Source organism: Triturus cristatus, chromosome 10, assembly GCF_964204655.1.
Source record: "Triturus cristatus chromosome 10, aTriCri1.1, whole genome shotgun sequence".
NCBI lineage: Eukaryota > Metazoa > Chordata > Amphibia > Caudata > Salamandridae > Triturus > Triturus cristatus.
Window position 1 is genome coordinate 1,241,117,991 of NC_140593.1, and position 21,540 is coordinate 1,241,139,530.

The following is a 21,540-nucleotide window of genomic DNA, read 5'->3' on the forward strand; positions in this document are numbered from 1 at the left end:
CACTAGACCGTTGGCTAGCCGGTCCCCACGAAGGCAACTCCTTTTCTACTTGGGCTGTCCTGGTTGCTCCAGACATGCCCTGACTTACCCTCGCTGGGTGAGTCCCTCAGACCTTGCTGGTCTGCACCGCAGTCCTTTCTCTAAATTCCAGTGACTTACCGTTGCCAAGGCTTGTTGGGTCCAATCTGGTCGCCGACACCGCAGCATTCGACAGACTTTGAGGGACAGCTCGAATCCGGCTCGTGGACTCTTAGTCGACGCCCCCTGGACCTCGTGGATGAAGAGTCAAGACACCCATCAACTCACCTGAAGCACCAGACATCTGTGGGCATTGGTCCATCCTGCCCTCGGTCACTGGCTAGTGACCCAGACTCTGTCCCCTCTGCTTTCAGGTTCCTTACATCCTAGATCCAGGCTTGGATCTCCTCGGACACTTCTCCTCTTCAAGGCAGCAGAAGTTCTTTGCAGACTTCCATTAAAATCGACGACGCGACCCGACACCAAAAGGCACCTATGCACCCGGCTTCCCTGGGTGAGGTAACTCGAGTACTCCGGTGCTCATGTGGGTGCTAGCCCTAGAACTTCTTAAGTCCAAAAGGGTTTGGTCCAGACTCGATTAGAAGTGTCCCTAATCTTTAAATTTCCAACCCAGACATTGCCCATAGAAGCTAACGAGAACCCGCGGTTGTGTTCACGCACTGCATACAGTCCCCGTGGGTCCCCTGTGTCACTACCTTGGGTGGTTCCTTGGGGTCCCAGCGATTCTACAGGCTATAGGCCTTGTGTCTATTTCAGTCGTGGTTCTTATACCACTTTTTTGGTATATGGTTTGGTATGCCCCTAGGGCCCAAACGTGTATTTGTGCTATAACTGATGCTTGCTCACTTGTAAACTAAGTACTTCGAACTCCAGTCTCATAAAGAGACTAGAGGGATGTGTTTTATCTTAAATACATATATTTTGAATATATACCTGGTGTGGTTGTCCTTTCATTTGATCATTCAAGAGATTATAGACTGGTAAAACAAGCTGCTTTACATTCCTTTAAGACTCAGCTTGACGGCTGCTCTCCATAGCTACCACTAGGATAGCTTTCAATAAAGGTTGTCTTTAATCTATCACCATAAGGGGTTCTTTGGACTGATACAAGGTGCCCACTAGAACTAGTGGACAACATATATCAGGCCACCTTCTCACACTGCTCCCATTAGATGGGAGCAAACCAATGGAGCCAGCTCCCGCCGCCACCCAAGACGGGTGCTGGCGGCAGAGCCAGTGGAGCCGCAGGGGCAATAAGCCTCTGCCATGGCCTCCAATGATTTAAAGTTATTGAGTGCCCTGGATGGGACCGTGGTACCCCTAAAAAGTATGCCCGAGCGGGCAAAGGGACTCAGGGGCCTTCAGTCTCCTGCCGTGGCCCCCAATGTATGGAACAGTTCTTGGGTGCCTCAGGAGGGACCGGAGTACCCCCAAAAAAATTAAAGAAGAAAAAATACACAGGGAACAAATATGAAAAGAGTGGAACAGTCTGTCATTTCATGTTCACTGCTCCTGCCAGGCAGCGCCCCATCAAAAAAACACTGAAATTCACTAGTTGCAGTTAACTAAGTAACTATAACTCGCGCCCTCGCCATGCACTGCTTATTACCTTACATATTACATCACTCTTAATATGTTCTGTGACATCACTGGTAACATCACTGGTGAGAACTGGCCCTCCTCCCCGGGCCGAATTCTGCCACGGGGACCCCATCTCCGGGGCCCGACCAGATTTGAATGGGTAAGAGGACACGCAGCCTCTGTCTTCTACCGCCCCCCCCCCACCCCCCAGGGAGAGGCCAGGGAGAGGCCGGGGCCCAGGGAGAGGCCAGGGCCCAGGGAGCATCGCTAGTTCTCTTGGTTTGTGAAGGGAGCGCATGGAACCCTCCCTCAACCTCGAGGAGGCCCCGGGGCCCCATCCCCCTGGGCAGCTCTATAAAATAGGAGGAGAGGGGCGCGCACCCCCTTTGCTGTGCCCTAATAGGCCATGAGGATCCCATCCTCTGGGGCTGAAAGTTTTACAAAAGGGGAGAGAGGCTGCATGGCCCCCCGGTCCCTGAGCCTACCAAGGTCTCAAGGACCCCATCCCACGGGGCCAGCTTACACACTATGTCCCGGGAAACTGACCCCAGGACACAGTGGTTTCCCTGACTGCAATAACATAGGCAGGAAACAGAAGTAAGCTCCCACCCAGCAGGAACTTTGGAAATGATCGGAGGACTGATAGCCATGCTCAACAGCTCAGGATACCAGACCCTCCATGCCCAGTTCAAAGCCACAAGGATGACTTGGACCTGGGGGCTCTTGGTCTTCTTGAGCACGCTGGGTGGCAGTGGTATGGGTGGAAAGGCGTACAGGAGGCCTGAGGTCCACTCGAGACGAAAAGTGTGTCCGAGTGAGAGCCGCCTTGGAAATTCCAGCACGCAGAACTACTGGCATTGCGCGTTCTCGGATCTAACCAGGGCTCTCCCCACTGCTGACAGAGACCTTGCACCACCCACAGACGGAGACGCCACTCGTGATCCGCTAGGCACTGACGGCTGAGTTGGTTCGCCCTGGAGATCAGTGAAACTGCCAGATGTTAAACCAGGGATGTGCCCTGCTGTTCCAGCCATGTCCAGAGACGGCGGGCCTCTAGACAAAGGGTCCACGATCCCACCCCGCCCTGTTTGTTGCAGTACCACATGGCGGTGGTGTTGTCCGTAAACACCTGCACTGCCTTCCCTTGATGGAGGGTAGAAAGGCTTTCAAAGACAAGAGGATTGCTCGGAGCTCCAACAGGCTGATGTGAAGACCGGATTCCGCTGGAGCCAGAGTCCTCTGATCTCCACCTCTCCCAGGTGGCCGCCCCATCCTGGAGTGACTCATCTGTCAAGACTGTGAGATCTGGTTGGGGAAGGGAGAGGGGTCTCCCGCTGACCCTTTTGCGGTTCATTAGCCACCACTGCAGATCTTTTACAGTACCCTTCGAGATTTGGACCAGGTCAGAGAGATTTCCCTGATGCTGCGTCCGCTGGAACTTCAGCTCCCACAGCTGAGCCTGCATATACCAGCGTGCTTGTGTCACCAGCAGGATGCAGGAGGCCATGAGTCCCAGCGACCTTGGAGTTAGTCTCACCAAAATCCAGGATAGAGGCTGAAACATCGGTATCAGAGCCAGAATATCCTGGACTCACCGTTCAGGAGGATAAGCCCGAAACTGCACTGTGTCCAGAACAGCTCTGATGAAAGGGAGCATCTGAGAGGAAGTCAGGTGTGACTGTGGCACGTTGAAAGTGAAACATTGGCAGCCTGTGGTGAGCCCGCCTTCAGCAGCCAGTCTTGGAGATAGGGGAAGTCTGGCACCCCTGATCCCCGCAGATGAGCTGCAACCACCGCCATCCCCTTGGTGAACACCTGAGGGGCACTGGTACGGCCAAATGAAACACAGTGTACTGAAAGTGCTCGTGGCCAACTGAGAAACACAGGTAATGTCTGTGGCATGGCAGGATGGAAATGAGGAAGTATGCATCCTGCAAGTCCAACGCTACTGTCCAACTCTACTATTCATTCTCATGGGTCCAGGGTAGACAGGATCTGAGTCAGGATGAGCATCATGAACTTCTCCTTCTTGAGGAAGTAACTGAGAAGGCGTAGATCTAGGATAGGCCAAAAGCCTCTGTCCTTTTTGGCACCAAGATATAGACCCACTTCTGGCGCTGGTATCCTCTCTATGGCTCCCTCGGCCAAGAGAGCCATGACTTCCGGCCGGGAGAAGGGATAAATGTTCCTCCATCAGTCGGTCGTACGATGATGTATGGGGGGAGGGGTAGTCACAAAGGGGAGGGAGTTTGACTTCCAGCAGGGCAGGTGATGGCAAATCCTGCCGCCAACTGGGTGCCCATGATGTTATGGGGGGAGATTAGGAGGGTTTGGATGCTGTGACTGCCAAGGGTGTGTGGGGGCATGTGGGAGGTGTATTGGCCTGACCGCTGGCTGCCCAACCCACGGGGTCTGAGGGTACAGCATCCTCAGCCACGCAGAGGCTGGGTGACATGCGGAGCGGCTGGGAGATCTTGCAGTGCGGTGTACCATCATAATTACATTGCTGCAGATAAAATGCAGTTATAGCCAACTTGTCACAGACTTATGGAGGTGTCACCACACTGCTTATCACTGGGGTGGAGAATGAAAGGTAAGGGGATGGATAATTATGGTGAAGATGAATCACAGGTACTCGGTAACAAAGAGGCCTCTAACGAGGTACAGACTCTCGGTCACTGAAGAAGGGACCATGGGCTGCCGAGGGCAGAGACAGTATGGATGTGGATATAAGCAAAGAGCAGAGCATTGGCTACCACGAGTCCCCTCGTCCAGATCATTGCGCAGCCAGGTTATCGGCAGGAGCGGCTACCCATGGGGGATCCGTCAGTAGACATGCAAAGAAGAAAGAGAATGACTTACAAAAGGACAGTGAAGGAGCTGATGTCTTGAGCCAGAGGGCGGCAATAGGTGTTTCATGGCAGTGAATCATGTGTGGAACGATGACAGATTGGCCTGAAGGCACTGAGTCAAGTCTTTGCTTTTACCGTAGACGTTGGCCATAGGTATGAGGGAAGAGCCATCCTGCTCCGAGCACTGGCCCGACCCGGGACAATGCTAGGGCTTCCCAAGTGTATATGTCAATAATGGAGCAAAGGAAGCTTCTTCCCTGATTTAGCTTTAGGACACACATCGAAGGAGGACAGTTTCAGGATTGAGTCGGAAGATGTTGTCTTTACATTTCCTTCTGCCATTCCTGGGAAGAATGCCGCCAGAGGCGCTCTCATGTTTAGCTTCACCTACTTGTATAAGGTGACCAGGTAAAGGATGAGGGGGCATAGTGGGTGCAAAGAGATGTCTGAAGACCCAGGCGACTACTTTAGCACACGATTGATAGAATCAGGTCAGGCAATAAAAGAAGACGGTGAATATAGGGCTAGACGCACAGCAATCCTAGCAGCAGAGTTCCAATAGGTGATTTAAGAAGTGTAAGGATTTACCAACAAGCTGGTGGGACTGGTACAGCGTCAATCAGCTGCCAGGCTCCTCTACCTTTGAAAGGCGGTAGGACTAGGGAAGAGCCATCCCCATGTTAGCACAGCTGCCTCTGCATGGCCAAGAAGCCTAAAGAGTCAGAGACAGGTCAGGGTTCATCCTCTCTGAAGTGCCGGTGTGATCAGGATAGCCAATCACATGGCAGAATCAGATACCATTGAAAGACACTGTCCAAGTAAGTAATATGTCAGGCTAAATGGCCTCTTCATGGCCATTACAGCGGTGGCCGAGATGATCACATGTCAGGATAGCCTGTGGCTGCAAGGGCTGGGCAGAGACAATCCTTCGGCTTCAGAAGGAAGGGAAGAGCAGGATAACCCAGCAATAAGCTCTTCCCTCTCCACGGCACATTCTAGAACAGTCTCTCTCCTCCTCCCCCCATACATCAGAAAGCACTTGGAATCAGCATTCAAATCCACACTCACCTGGAAGGATTTGATGAAGGTCCACAGGAGGGTACGGATGCCCTCCCCCTTGCTTAGGAGCTTTACCAATCGCATCACTCGGAACAGACGGAAAAAAGTGATGGAGATACGGGAGCTGTCCTCTGAGCTCTGAGAGAGAGAAAGAGAGAGGAATGAGCATGGACTGGATCCGGGGAGCTTTTATGCAGAACAGAGGATAAGGCGCTTCACAGCAATGGAAGACTAGCATCATCAGCAGGAAAAGGTTCAGGTGTAGCAGCACAACCAATGGGAGAGTCCTCAACTGTAGCAATGGAGTCGAAACAACACAGGAACCACAACACACCCAATGGAAGAGACATCGACTGTAGCAATGGAGTCCAAACAACTCATGATCCACAACAAACTAATGGAAGAGACATCATCGACTGTAGCAATGGAGTCGAAACAACTCAGGAACCACAGCACGACCAATGGAATAAACATCGACTGTAACAATGGAGTCGAAACAACTCAGGAACCACAACACAACCAATGGAAGAAACATTGACTGTAACAATGGAGTCTAAACAACTCAGGAACCACAACACGATCAATGGAAGAGACATCCACTGTAACAATGGATTCTAAACAACTCAGGAACCACAACACGATCAATGGTAGAGCACTCAACTATAGCAATGGAGTCGAAATAACTCAGGATCCAAAGCACGACCAATGGAAGACAAATCAACTATAACAATGGAGTCAAAATAACACAGGAACCACAACATGACCAATGGAAGAGACATCGACTGTAGAAATGCAGTCGAAACAACTCAGGAAACACAACACGACCGATGGAAGAGACATCAACTGTAGCAATGGAGTCTAAACAACTCAGGAAACACAACACGACCGATGGAAGAGACATCGACTGTAGAAATGGAGTCGAAACAACTCAGGAAACACAACACGACCGATGAAAGAGACATCAACTGTAGCAATGGAGTCTAAACAACTCATGATCCACAACAAATCTAATGGAAGAACAAAGTATTGTACCAACAACTCTCTTACCACAACACAATCAATGGAAGCACACTCAACTTTAGCAATGCAATCAAAACAACTCTGGCACCTCAACACAAGCAATGGAAGCACACTCAACTTTAGCAATGCAGTCAAAACAACTCTGGCACCTCAACTCAAGCAATGGAAACACACTCAACTTTAGCAATGCAATCAAAACAACTCTGGCACCTCAACACAAGCAATGGAAGAACACTCAACTTTAGCAATGCAGTCAAAACAACTCTGGCACCTCAACTCAAGCAATGGAAGCACACTCAACTTTAGCAATGCAGTCAAAACAACTCTGGCACCTCAACACAAGCAATGGAAGCACACTCAACTTTAGCAATGCAATCAAAACAACTCTGGCACCTCAACACAAGCAATGGAAGCACACTCAACTTTAGCAATGCAATCAAAACAACTCTGGCACCTCAACACAAGCAATGGAAGCACACTCAACTTTAGCAATGCAATCAAAACAACTCTGGCACCTCAACACAAGCAATGGAAGCACACTCAACTTTAGCAATGCAATCAAAACAACTCTGGCACCTCAACACAAGCAATGGAAGCACACTCAACTTTAGCAATGCAGTCAAAACAACTCTGGCACCTCAACACAAGCAATGGAAGCACACTCAACTTTAGCAATGCAATCAAAACAACTCTGGCACCTCAACACAAGCAATGGAACCACACTCAACTTTAGCAATGCAGTCAAAACAACTCTGGCACCTCAACTCAAGCAATGGAAGCACACTCAACTTTAGCAATGCAGTCAAAACAACTCTGGCACCTCAACACAAGCAATGGAAGCACACTCAACTTTAGCAATGCAGTCAAAACAACTCTGGCACCTCAACTCAAGCAATGGAAGCACACTCAACTTTAGCAATGCAGTCAAAACAACTCTGGCACCTCAACACAAGCAATGGAAGCACACTCAACTTTAGCAATGCAATCAAAACAACTCTGGCACCTCAACACAAGCAATGGAAGCACACTCAACTTTAGCAATGCAGTCAAAACAACTCTGGCACCTCAACACAAGCAATGGAAGCACACTCAACTTTAGCAATGCAGTCAAAACAACTCTGGCACCTCAACTCAAGCAATGGAAGCACACTCAACTTTAGCAATGCAATCAAAACAACTCTGGCACCTCAACACAAGCAATGGAAGCACACTCAACTTTAGCAATGCAATCAAAACAACTCTGGCACCTCAACACAAGCAATGGAAGCACACTCAACTTTAGCAATGCAATCAAAACAACTCTGGCACCTCAACACAAGCAATGGAAGCACACTCAACTTTAGCAATGCAATCAAAACAACTCTGGCACCTCAACACAAGCAATGGAAGCACACTCAACTTTAGCAATGCAATCAAAACAACTCTGGCACCTCAACACAAGCAATGGAAGCACACTCAACTTTAGCAATGCAGTCAAAACAACTCAGGCACCTCAACACAAGCAATGGAAGCACACTCACCTTTAGCAATGTAGTCAAAACAACTCTGGCACCTCAACACAAGCAATGGAAGCACACTCAACTTTAGCAATGCAGTCAAAACAACTCTGGCACCTCAACACAAGCAATGGAAGCACACTCAACTTTAGCAATGCAGTCAAAACAACTCTGTCACCTAAACACAAGCAATGGAAGCACACTCAACTTTAGCAATGCAGTCAAAACAACTCTGGCACCTCAACACAAGCAATGGAAGCACACTCAACTTTAGCAATGCAATCAAAACAACTCTGGCACCTCAACACAAGCAATGGAAGCACACTCAACTTTAGCAATGCAGTCAAAACAACTCTGGCACCTCAACACAAGCAATGGAAGCACACTCAACTTTAGCAATGCAATCAAAACAACTCTGGCACCTCAACACAAGCAATGGAAGCACACTCAACTTTAGCAATGCAATCAAAACAACTCTGGCACCTCAACACAAGCAATGGAAGCACACTCAACTTTAGCAATGCAATCAAAACAACTCTGGCACCTCAACACAAGCAATGGAAGCACACTCAACTTTAGCAATGCAGTCAAAACAACTCTGGCACCTCAACACAAGCAATGGAACGGTGCTCAACTTTAGCAATGCAGTCAAAACAACTCTGGCACCTCAACACAAGCAATGGAAGCACACTCAACTTTAGCAATGCAGTCAAAACAACTCTGGCACCTCAACACAAGCAATGGAAGCACACTCAACTTTAGCAATGCAGTCAAAACAACTCTGGCACCTCAACACAAGCAATGGAAGCACACTCAACTTTAGCAATGCAATCAAAACAACTCTGGCACCTCAACACAAGCAATGGAAGCACACTCAACTTTAGCAATGCAATCAAAACAACTCTGGCACCTCAACACAAGCAATGGAAGCACACTCAACTTTAGCAATGCAATCAAAACAACTCTGGCACCTCAACACAAGCAATGGAAGCACACTCAACTTTAGCAATGCAGTCAAAACAACTCTGGCACCTCAACACAAGCAATGGAAGCACACTCAACTTTAGCAATGCAATCAAAACAACTCTGGCACCTCAACACAAGCAATGGAAGCACACTCAACTTTAGCAATGCAATCAAAACAACTCTGGCACCTCAACACAAGCAATGGAAGCACACTCAACTTTAGCAATGCAATCAAAACAACTCTGGCACCTCAACACAAGCAATGGAAGCACACTCAACTTTAGCAATGCAGTCAAAACAACTCTGGCACCTCAACACAAGCAATGGAAGCACACTCAACTTTAGCAATGCAATCAAAACAACTCTGGCACCTCAACACAAGCAATGGAAGCACACTCAACTTTAGCAATGCAATCAAAACAACTCTGGCACCTCAACACAAGCAATGGAAGCACACTCAACTTTAGCAATGCAATCAAAACAACTCTGGCACCTCAACACAAGCAATGGAAGCACACTCAACTTTAGCAATGCAATCAAAACAACTCTGGCACCTCAACACAAGCAATGGAAGCACACTCAACTTTAGCAATGCAGTCAAAACAACTCTGGCACCTCAACACAAGCAATGGAAGCACACTCACCTTTAGCAATGCAGTCAAAACAACTCTGGCACCTCAACACAAGCAATGGAAGCACACTCAACTTTAGCAATGCAGTAAAAACAACTCTGGCACCTCAACACAAGCAATGGAAGCACACTCAACTTTAGCAATGCAGTCAAAACAACTCTGTCACCTAAACACAAGCAATGGAAGCACACTCAACTTTAGCAATGCAGTCAAAACAACTCTGGCACCTCAACACAAGCAATGGAAGCACACTCAACTTTAGCAATGCAATCAAAACAACTCTGGCACCTCAACACAAGCAATGGAAGCACACTCAACTTTAGCAATGCAGTCAAAACAACTCTGGCACCTCAACACAAGCAATGGAAGCACACTCAACTTTAGCAATGCAATCAAAACAACTCTGGCACCTCAACACAAGCAATGGAAGCACACTCAACTTTAGCAATGCAATCAAAACAACTCTGGCACCTCAACACAAGCAATGGAAGCACACTCAACTTTAGCAATGCAATCAAAACAACTCTGGCACCTCAACACAAGCAATGGAAGCACACTCAACTTTAGCAATGCAGTCAAAACAACTCTGGCACCTCAACACAAGCAATGGAAGCACACTCAACTTTAGCAATGCAGTCAAAACAACTCTGGCACCTCAACACAAGCAATGGAACGGTGCTCAACTTTAGCAATGCAGTCAAAACAACTCTGGCACCTCAACACAAGCAATGGAAGCACACTCAACTTTAGCAATGCAGTCAAAACAACTCTGGCACCTCAACACAAGCAATGGAAGCACACTCAACTTTAGCAATGCAGTCAAAACAACTCTGGCACCTCAACACAAGCAATGGAAGCACACTCAACTTTAGCAATGCAATCAAAACAACTCTGGCACCTCAACACAAGCAATGGAAGCACACTCAACTTTAGCAATGCAATCAAAACAACTCTGGCACCTCAACACAAGCAATGGAAGCACACTCAACTTTAGCAATGCAATCAAAACAACTCTGGCACCTCAACACAAGCAATGGAAGCACACTCAACTTTAGCAATGCAGTCAAAACAACTCTGGCACCTCAACACAAGCAATGGAAGCACACTCAACTTTAGCAATGCAATCAAAACAACTCTGGCACCTCAACACAAGCAATGGAAGCACACTCAACTTTAGCAATGCAATCAAAACAACTCTGGCACCTCAACACAAGCAATGGAAGCACACTCAACTTTAGCAATGCAATCAAAACAACTCTGGCACCTCAACACAAGCAATGGAAGCACACTCAACTTTAGCAATGCAGTCAAAACAACTCTGGCACCTCAACACAAGCAATGGAAGCACACTCAACTTTAGCAATGCAATCAAAACAACTCTGGCACCTCAACACAAGCAATGGAAGCACACTCAACTTTAGCAATGCAATCAAAACAACTCTGGCACCTCAACACAAGCAATGGAAGCACACTCAACTTTAGCAATGCAATCAAAACAACTCTGGCACCTCAACACAAGCAATGGAAGCACACTCAACTTTAGCAATGCAGTCAAAACAACTCTGGCACCTCAACACAAGCAATGGAAGCACACTCAACTTTAGCAATGCAGTCAAAACAACTCTGGCACCTCAACTTTAGCAATGGAACGGTGCTCAACTTTAGCAATGCAGTCAAAACAACTCTGGCACCTCAACACAAGCAATGGAAGCACACTCAACTTTAGCAATGCAGTCAAAACAACTCTGGCACCTCAACACAAGCAATGGAAGCACACTCAACTTTAGCAATGCAGTCAAAACAACTCTGGCACCTCAACACAAGCAATGGAAGCACACTCAACTTTAGCAATGCAATCAAAACAACTCTGGCACCTCAACACAAGCAATGGAAGCACACTCAACTTTAGCAATGCAATCAAAACAACTCTGGCACCTCAACACAAGCAATGGAAGCACACTCAACTTTAGCAATGCAATCAAAACAACTCTGGCACCTCAACACAAGCAATGGAAGCACACTCAACTTTAGCAATGCAATCAAAACAACTCTGGCACCTCAACACAAGCAATGGAAGCACACTCAACTTTAGCAATGCAGTCAAAACAACTCTGGCACCTCAACACGAGCAATGGAAGCACACTCAACTTTAGCAATGCAATCAAAACAACTCTGGCACCTCAACACAAGCAATGGAAGCACACTCCACTTTAGCAATGCAGTCAAAACAACTCTGGCACCTCAACACAAGCAATGGAAGCACACTCAACTTTAGCAATGCAATCAAAACAACACTGGCACCTCAACACAAGCAATGGAAGCACACTCAACTTTAGCAATGCAGTCAAAACAACTCTGGCACCTCAACACAAGCAATGGAAGCACACTCAACTTTAGCAATGCAGTCAAAACAACTCTGGCACCTCAACACAAGCAATGGAAGCACACTCAACTTTAGCAATGCAATCAAAACAACTCTGGCACCTCAACACAAGCAATGGAAGCACATTCAACTTTAGCAATGCAGTCAAAACAACTCTGGCACCTCAACACAAGCAATGGAAGCACACTCAACTTTAGCAATGCAATCAAAACAACTCTGGCACCTCAGCACAAGCAATGGAAGCACACTCAACTTTAGCAATGCAATCAAAACAACTCTGGCACCTCAACACAAGCAATGGAAGCACACTCAACTTTAGCAATGCAGTCAAAACAACTCTGGCACCTCAAGTCAAGCAATGGAAGCACACTCAACTTTAGCAATGCAATCAAAACAACTCTGGCACCTCAACACAAGCAATGGAAGCACACTCAACTTTAGCAATGCAGTCAAAACAACTCTGGCACCTCAACACAAGCAATGGAAGCACACTCAACTTTAGCAATGCAGTCAAAACAACTCTGGCACCTCAACACAAGCAATGTAACGGTGCTCAACTTTAGCAATGCAGTCAAAACAACTCTGGCACCTCAACACAAGCAATGGAAGCACACTCAACTTTAGCAATGCAGTCAAAACAACTCTGGCACCTCAACACAAGCAATGGAAGCACACTCAACTTTAGCAATGCAGTCAAAACAACTCTGGCACCTCAACACAAGCAATGGAAGCACACTCAACTTTAGCAATGCAATCAAAACAACTCTGGCACCTCAACACAAGCAATGGAAGCACACTCAACTTTAGCAATGCAATCAAAACAACTCTGGCACCTCAACACAAGCAATGGAAGCACACTCAACTTTAGCAATGCAATCAAAACAACTCTGGCACCTCAACACAAGCAATGGAAGCACACTCAACTTTAGCAATGCAATCAAAACAACTCTGGCACCTCAACACAAGCAATGGAAGCACACTCAACTTTAGCAATGCAGTCAAAACAACTCTGGCACCTCAACACGAGCAATGGAATCACACTCAACTTTAGCAATGCAATCAAAACAACTCTGGCACCTCAACACAAGCAATGGAAGCACACTCCACTTTAGCAATGCAGTCAAAACAACTCTGGCACCTCAACACAAGCAATGGAAGCACACTCAACTTTAGCAATGCAATCAAAACAACTCTGGCACCTCAACACAAGCAATGGAAGCACACTCAACTTTAGCAATGCAGTCAAAACAACTCTGGCACCTCAACACAAGCAATGGAAGCACACTCAACTTTAGCAATGCAGTCAAAACAACTCTGGCACCTCAACACAAGCAATGGAAGCACACTCAACTTTAGCAATGCAATCAAAACAACTCTGGCACCTCAACAGAAGCAATGGAAGCACACTCAACTTTAGCAATGCAGTCAAAACAACTCTGGCACCTCAACACAAGCAATGGAAGCACACTCAACTTTAGCAATGCAATCAAAACAACTCTGGCACCTCAACACAAGCAATGGAAGCACACTCAACTTTAGCAATGCAATCAAAACAACTCTGGCACCTCAACACAAGCAATGGAAGCACACTCAACTTTAGCAATGCAATCAAAACAACTCTGGCACCTCAACACAAGCAATGGAAGCACACTCAACTTTAGCAATGCAATCAAAACAACTCTGGCACCTCAACACAAGCAATGGAAGCACACTCAACTTTAGCAATGCAGTCAAAACAACTCTGGCACCTCAACACAAGCAATGGAAGCACACTCAACTTTAGCAATGCAATCAAAACAACTCTGGCACCTCAACACAAGCAATGGAAGCACACTCAACTTTAGCAATGCAATCAAAACAACTCTGGCACCTCAACACAAGCAATGGAAGCACACTCAACTTTAGCAATGCAATCAAAACAACTCTGGCACCTCAACACAAGCAATGGAAGCACACTCAACTTTAGCAATGCAGTCAAAACAACTCTGGCACCTCAACACAAGCAATGGAAGCACACTCAACTTTAGCAATGCAGTCAAAACAACTCTGGCACCTCAACACAAGCAATGGAAGCACACTCAACTTTAGCAATGCAATCAAAACAACTCTGGCACCTCAACACAAGCAATGGAAGCACACTCAACTTTAGCAATGGAAGGAATACACGCTGGCATCAAACACACAAAGCGCATGAAGAAGTCCACGCTGGCATCAAACACACAAAGTGCACGAAGGAGTACACGCTGGCATCAAACATACAAAGCACATGAAGAAGTGCACGCTGGCATCAAACACACAAAGTGCATGAAGAAGTGCACGCTGGCATCAAACACACGAAGTGCATGAAGAAGTGCACGCTGGCATCAAACACACGAAGTGCATGCAGAAGTGCAGGCTGGCATCAAACACACGAAGTGCATGAAGAAGTGCACGCTGGCATCAAACACACGAAGTGCATGAAGAAGTGCACGCTGGCATCAAACACACGAAGTGCATGGCAGTGAGACACCCCAATCAAGAGGCATTAATAGTGGCTGATCCCCAGAATGGAAGCTAAAGAGCAGGCTTGGAATAGATGCCTCGGGGGGCTCTGCCAGTTATCCATACGCCTCAGTTTAGGGGACCGCCTCAAGGGTGCCGGGGGCTCTCACCTCTCTCCAGACATGCTCCATCTCTCCCATCATTCACTCGGAAGCTCACTCCTCCTCCCTGTAACATGCAGTGTATCAATGACAGACAGAGTGAAGTATGTTACCTCTCCCACATGAAACCCGTTCTGTGCGCGGAGGAGCAGACGACGACGAAGATGATGATGAAAACAACGATGTTGATGACGACGATGATGATGATGATGATGATGATGACGACGACAATGATGATGATGATGACGCCGATGATGATGATGACGACGATGACAATGATAGGAACAGCCGTCCCAAGGTGATATGTGAGAGACACAGTGACAGATGAGACAAAGCAAAATATGAGCAGCAAAGCGCCAAATCACCAATGAGAGACAGACACAGACATGAGAGTGACAGATGAGACAAAGGAACACATGAGAGACACTCACAGAAGAGAAACAGAGTGACAGATACAAAGCAGAGGCAGGTGAGAGATCCCGCCACAGAGCAGAGCCAGCGACAGGCAGCGGCGCGCGCTGAGAGGCGCCATTATTAACATGTTTAATCAGTCACCGGTGCACATCTCTGCGGCACCAATGAATGCCACCGAGCCAAGGAATGACCGTCCCAGGTGACTGAGCATGGTGCAGCGCATCTGCGGAGCCAGGCATCGCACTACCGCTCATCGGACCAGAACACCCAATGCCCCTAGAGTCTTCAAAAAGGACAATCGACAGAATTTCCATGAAAGTCTCACACTCAAAGCAGGGATCTGAGCCAGCACTAGCAGCAAGAATTAAAAGGATGTCATGTTTGTAACCTGTTCACTAGCTGAGAGCCGTCACGCTCCAGAACTCCTGGGCACGTGCCCTCGTGCTCTGCAGGACCCAAACTCACTAGGAAGAACACTCAAAGATGGCCAGTCCTTCATATTCCCCAGCAGCATTTGCAGAGCACTATATGAGGGTTGGCTGATATTCACCAGCAGCTTCCATGGATCACTATATGAGGGCTAGCTGATATACACCAGCAGCTTCCATGGATCACTATGTGAGGGCTAGCAGCTGATATTCACCAGCAGCTTCCATGGATCACTATGTGAGGGCTAGCTGATATTCACCAGCAGCCTCTGTGGATCACTATAGGAGGGCTAGCTGATATTCACCAGCAGCTTCCACGGATCACTATGTGAGGGCTAGCTGATATACACCAGCAGCTTCCATGGCTCACTATATGAGAGCTAGCTGATATTCACCAGCAGCTTCCACAGATCACTATATGAGGGCTAGTTGATATACACCAGCAGCTTCCATGGATCACTATGTGAGGGCTAGCAGCTGATATTCACCAGCAGCTTCTATGGATCACTATGTGAGGGCTAGCTGATATACACCAACAGCTTCCATGGATCACTATGTGAGGGCTAGCAGCTGATATTCACCAGCAGCTTCTATGGATCACTATGTATGGGCTAGCTGATATTCACCAACAGCTTCCATGGATTACTATACGAGGGCTAGCTGATATTCACCAGCAGCTTCCACGGACCACTATATGAGGGCTAGCTGATATTCACCAGCAGCTTCCACAGATCACTATATGAGGGCTAGCTGATATACACCAGCAGCTTCCATGGATCACTATGTTAGGGCTAGCAGCTGATATTCACCAGCAGCTTCTATGGATCACTATGTGAGGGCTAGCTGATATACACCAGCAGCTTCCATGGATCACTATGTGAGGGCTAGCAGCTGATATTTACCAGCAGCTTCCATGGATCACTATGTGAGGGCTAGCTGATATTCACCAGCAGCTTGCGTGGATCACTATATGATGGTTAGTTGATATTCACCAGCAGCCTCTGTGGATCACTATAGGAGGGCTAGCTGATATTCATCAGCAGCTTCCATGGATCACTATATGAGGGCTAGCTGATATACACTAGCAGCTTCCATTGATCACTACGTGAGGGCTAGCAGCTGATATTCACCAGCAGCTTCCATGGATCACTATGTGAGGGCTAGCTGATATTCACCAGCAGCTTGTGTGGATCACTATATGATGGCTAGCTGATATTCACCAGCAGCTTCCATGGATCACTATATGAGGGCTAGCTCATATTCATCAGCAGCTTCCATGGATCACTATATGAGGGCTAGCTGATATTCACCAGCAGCTTTCACGGATCACTATATGAGGGCTAGGTGATATTCACCAGCAGTCTCTGTGGATCACTATAGGAGGGCTAGCTGATATTCACCAGCAGCCTCTGTGGATCACTATAGGAGGGCTAGCTGATATTCACCAGCAGCTTTCACGGATCACTATATGAGGGCTAGCTGATATACAAGAGCAGCTTCCATGGATCACTATGTGAGGGCTAGCAGCTGATATTCACCAGCAGCTTCCATGGATCACTATGTGAGGGCTAGCTGATATTCACCAGCAGCCTCTGTGGATCACTATAGGAGGGCTAGCTGATATTCACCAGCAGCTTCCACGGATCACTATGTGAGGGCTAGCTGATATACACCAGCAGCTTCCATGGCTCACTATATGAGAGCTAGCTGATATTCACCAGCAGCTTCCACAGATCACTATATGAGGGCTAGTTGATATACACCAGCAGCTTCCATGGATCACTATGTGAGGGCTAGCAGCTGATATTCACCAGCAGCTTCTATGGATCACTATGTGAGGGCTAGCTGATATACACCAACAGCTTCCATGGATCACTATGTGAGGGCTAGCAGCTGATATTCACCAGCAGCTTCTATGGATCACTATGTATGGGCTAGCTGATATTCACCAACAGCTTCCATGGATTACTATACGAGGGCTAGCTGATATTCACCAGCAGCTTCCACGGACCACTATATGAGGGCTAGCTGATATTCACCAGCAGCTTCCACAGATCACTATATGAGGGCTAGCTGATATACACCAGCAGCTTCCATGGATCACTATGTTAGGGCTAGCAGCTGATATTCACCAGCAGCTTCTATGGATCACTATGTGAGGGCTAGCTGATATACACCAGCAGCTTCCATGGATCACTATGTGAGGGCTAGCAGCTGATATTTACCAGCAGCTTCCATGGATCACTATGTGAGGGCTAGCTGATATTCACCAGCAGCTTGCATGGATCACTATATGATGGTTAGTTGATATTCACCAGCAGCCTCTGTGGATCACTATAGGAGGGCTAGCTGATATTCATCAGCAGCTTCCATGGATCACTATATGAGGGCTAGCTGATATACACTAGCAGCTTCCATTGATCACTACGTGAGGGCTAGCAGCTGATATTCACCAGCAGCTTCCATGGATCACTATGTGAGGGCTAGCTGAAATTCACCAGCAGCTTGTGTGGATCACTATATGATGGCTAGCTGATATTCACCAGCAGCTTCCATGGATCACTATATGAGGGCTAGCTCATATTCATCAGCAGCTTCCATGGATCACTATATGAGGGCTAGCTGATATTCACCAGCAGCTTTCACGGATCACTATATGAGGGCTAGGTGATATTCACCAGCAGTCTCTGTGGATCACTATAGGAGGGCTAGCTGATATTCACCAGCAGCTTCCATGGATCAGTATATGAGGGCTAGCTGATATTCACCAGCAGCTTTCACGGATCACTATGTGAGGGCTAGCTGATATTCACCAGCAGCTTCTATGTATCACTATATTAGGGCTAGCTGATATTCACCAGCAGCTTTCACGGATCACTATATGAGGGCCAGCTGATATTCACCAGCAGCTTTCACGGATCACTATATGAGGGCTAGTTGATATACACCAGCAGCTTCCATGGATCACTATATGAGGGCCAGCTGATATTCACCAGCAGCTTTCACGGATCACTATATGAGGGCTAGTTGATATACACCAGCAGCTTCCATGGATCACTATGTGAGGGCTAGCAGCTGATATTCACCAGCATATTCTGTCGCTCTAAAGCTGCTTTCTGAATCTAGCATCTATAGCAGATGCGTTTGCAATCTTAAGTGCACCTGCCGCAAGAATGAACGCCCTTTTTCCCTTAGAGTCTCACTTGAAGCCTTCTTTGTCCATGACGTGCTGCACTGTGTGAAAGGATTTCTGCATCTTCCCTGTACAGCAGCTCACAGCATCGGGTCAGTCTTTACTTGATTTAAAATACATGCAAGGGCTGAATTTGTGGACTCAGTAGTTCATTTCTCAATAATCTAACAGTTGCAGTTGCCAGGTTGTTCATGGTGAGAAGACCTCCTTCCCACAGATTACGAATGGACTTGGCTCTCCTCTGAGATTTTTCTTGAAACTCTAATAAACAGCAGGTTTTCTTTACAGCAATAGTAGGAAGGCGGAATCGGCGAAACACTTTTTCAACAGGAGCACAGCATTTGTAAACATCATCCGGAGGCGAATCCCTTGGCACGGGTTCGGGGCTCGCGTCATCAGGACTAATAGGATCGCTCTACTCTGAATCCTTAGTAGGGGTTTCTGGATGGTCATGTGGTGATGCATTCACATCATCTTCGTCATCATTAAATGGTGCCATTTTATTACCATCAGAGGTGTCATCATTAGGTGCTCCTGCACCTCCATGGGGGTCGTCATCCAAGCTAGCTCAACACTCTGTCAGTGACACAGTTTACTATTATAGGAAAACAAACTATGAACCCCTGCCAGGGACATGTAATTCGGGTTAATCAAAAAGACATGTCCACTTTGGTAGTTTGTTTTCGATAAACAAAGATATTTGCTGTGCAGGTGTCTTAGAGATGACACCCACACAGCAAAGCTTCAGTTCAGCTGAACCTGAAGGCAAAAGATCTCCGCCGGCCTGACAAGATCTCGAAGTTCAGCTCGCTTTACTCTGCCTTGTCAAGGAAGTGCACCACTCTGCTGACCTGGAAGAACAGGGTACAGTACATACACCCCCCCAAGTCCTTTCACAGCTGGGACATGAGGGGTGTAAGGTAGTTATCAGTTCCCTGATGCAGCCTCACATGTTTACAAGTGCAAATACATTTCCACAGCTTTCCCTGTATGTCCTGCCCTCTTACCACAGTATTAGAAGTCAGTGACCTGTAAGAAGGCACAGAAGAAATAAAGCTCTCTCCTCCCCTGGACCGTATCCAACCCTCCTAGCTACCCTGCACCATATGAAACAAACGAGAGCAGAAAGAGTGATGGGTTGACAGACACACACTGACCGGACAAGAAAGATTTACACGAGACAGGAATATATGAGACACACGGACAGCCGCACAAGACAAGGCCATAGGAAGTACGACACTGGCAGATGTGCGCCCCCACAGATCTGTCCAGCCGCAGTGGCCGGGTTACAGTCTGATGCCAGAGAGGACTTTGAGCATCTCATCTGCAGCATGGTGAAGCACGGAACCAAAGACCTACTTACATTCACTTCCGTGACCGCGATGTCCACCAGGCTGCCCACCACAATCAAGGCATCAAAGGTATTCCAGGCATCGCAGAAGTAGTGCTAGAGGAAGAAAAGACAGATTCCATCAGAGAGAGCACACAAAAGGAAGGGGCCCACTGGAATCAGAAAAGGGCATTCAACAAGAGCGGCTGTCATCTGAAAGAGAGCACACAGCAACGGCCGCTGTCACTGTTAGATTAGACCCGTTGATGCTCACATGATGTCATGTATAAGTTAGCATTCGCTGCACTATTTTCTTTTAGACTCCATTTTGTGTGATGTTCAAAACTAATCTTTTCCAGTTCCGAGAAATACCCTTTGCTACGTTTTGTTTCTGCAATAAAGAACTGTTAGTGCCCGTGCATAGCTTTCTCACTAGATAAAGGCCCTCTCCCACTTATCTTTCAGTTTGATCGCAGCTCAGGGTGAAACGGCCTTGGACCGTACTGATTGTACAACAAGACACTCCTGGACAGCTCTATCAGACAGGGCCACACAATCATCAGGAGAACAATTATACAAGACACTCCTGGACAGCTCGATCAAGAAACTCCTGGACAGCTCTATCAGACAGGGCCACACAATCATCAGAAGAACAATTATACAACCAGACACTCCTGGACAGCTCTATCAAGACACTCCTCAACAGCTCTATCAGACAGGGCCACACAATCATCAGGAGAACAATTATACAACAAGACACTCCTGGACAGCTCTATCAGACAGGGCCACACAACAAGTTTCAAAATCATCAACCGCAATCACCAGACCAGGAACACAATAATGACAACTCTCATCAGGGAGCAGTAAAAGAGACAGAACATTTACCCAAAGAGGCAGACATTATCAGAGGGACCCCACACAATGAGCAGAGTGCTACCGACCCCGCGGACAGAGTGCGTTGCCCACTAGTCTCCATGCGCACCTCTCCTCCACAAGCGAACTCACCTTCGGTTTGAAGGCTATGATTTTCAGCACCATCTCCACAGTGAAGAGGCCGGTGAACACCATGTTGAGGATGTCCATGGCGTAGTTAAAAGGCTTCGACTGCTCGTAATGCTGGAAGAGAAGGAGACACATGTGAGACCTCTACAGGACTGTCACAAAGGGTGGGGGAAGTAGGCCCCATTGAGGGGGGACCTCACTAGGAAGGACCCCACACTCAAGCATACAACATTTGAAATGAATGGCTCACAGTACAATGAAGATAACAAGTCCAACAATGACCCTGTGATGTCAGCCTCACTATTAGGGTGACATATTTCAGCATTACGAAATACAGATAGGGCCAAGAGTAGGGGGGGCGTATGGTGTGGGGGTCATGGGGTGAGAGGGTGTGGACACTCTGTAGTGCACACATTTTTATATTATATATATATATATATATATATACATACACACGTGTAAAGAATATATACATAGTGGGTAAATCTAATATTTCATGTGTT

The 21,540-nt window shown here is 47.3% G+C and overlaps 1 protein-coding gene across 5 annotated transcripts in view; it reads right to left on the reverse strand.

Annotated features, from left to right (window-relative positions):
- The window catches only part of CACNA1F (calcium voltage-gated channel subunit alpha1 F), a 562,890-nt gene that overhangs the window by 177,087 nt on the left and 364,263 nt on the right, over positions 1-21,540 (reverse strand). For 3 of the 5 annotated variants that reach the window (XM_085629888.1, XM_085629887.1, XM_085629885.1), the window contains 4 exons: positions 21,041-21,151; positions 20,069-20,152; positions 14,784-14,804; positions 5,541-5,669 (listed from right to left, as the gene is read on the reverse strand). In XM_085629888.1, the coding sequence (XP_085486014.1) occupies positions 5,541-5,669; positions 14,784-14,804; positions 20,069-20,152; positions 21,041-21,151 (345 nt within the window). The remainder of the gene's footprint in view (positions 1-5,540; positions 5,670-14,783; positions 14,805-20,068; positions 20,153-21,040; positions 21,152-21,540) is intronic. The other 2 variants (XM_085629889.1, XM_085629886.1) reach the window with 1 other exon arrangement.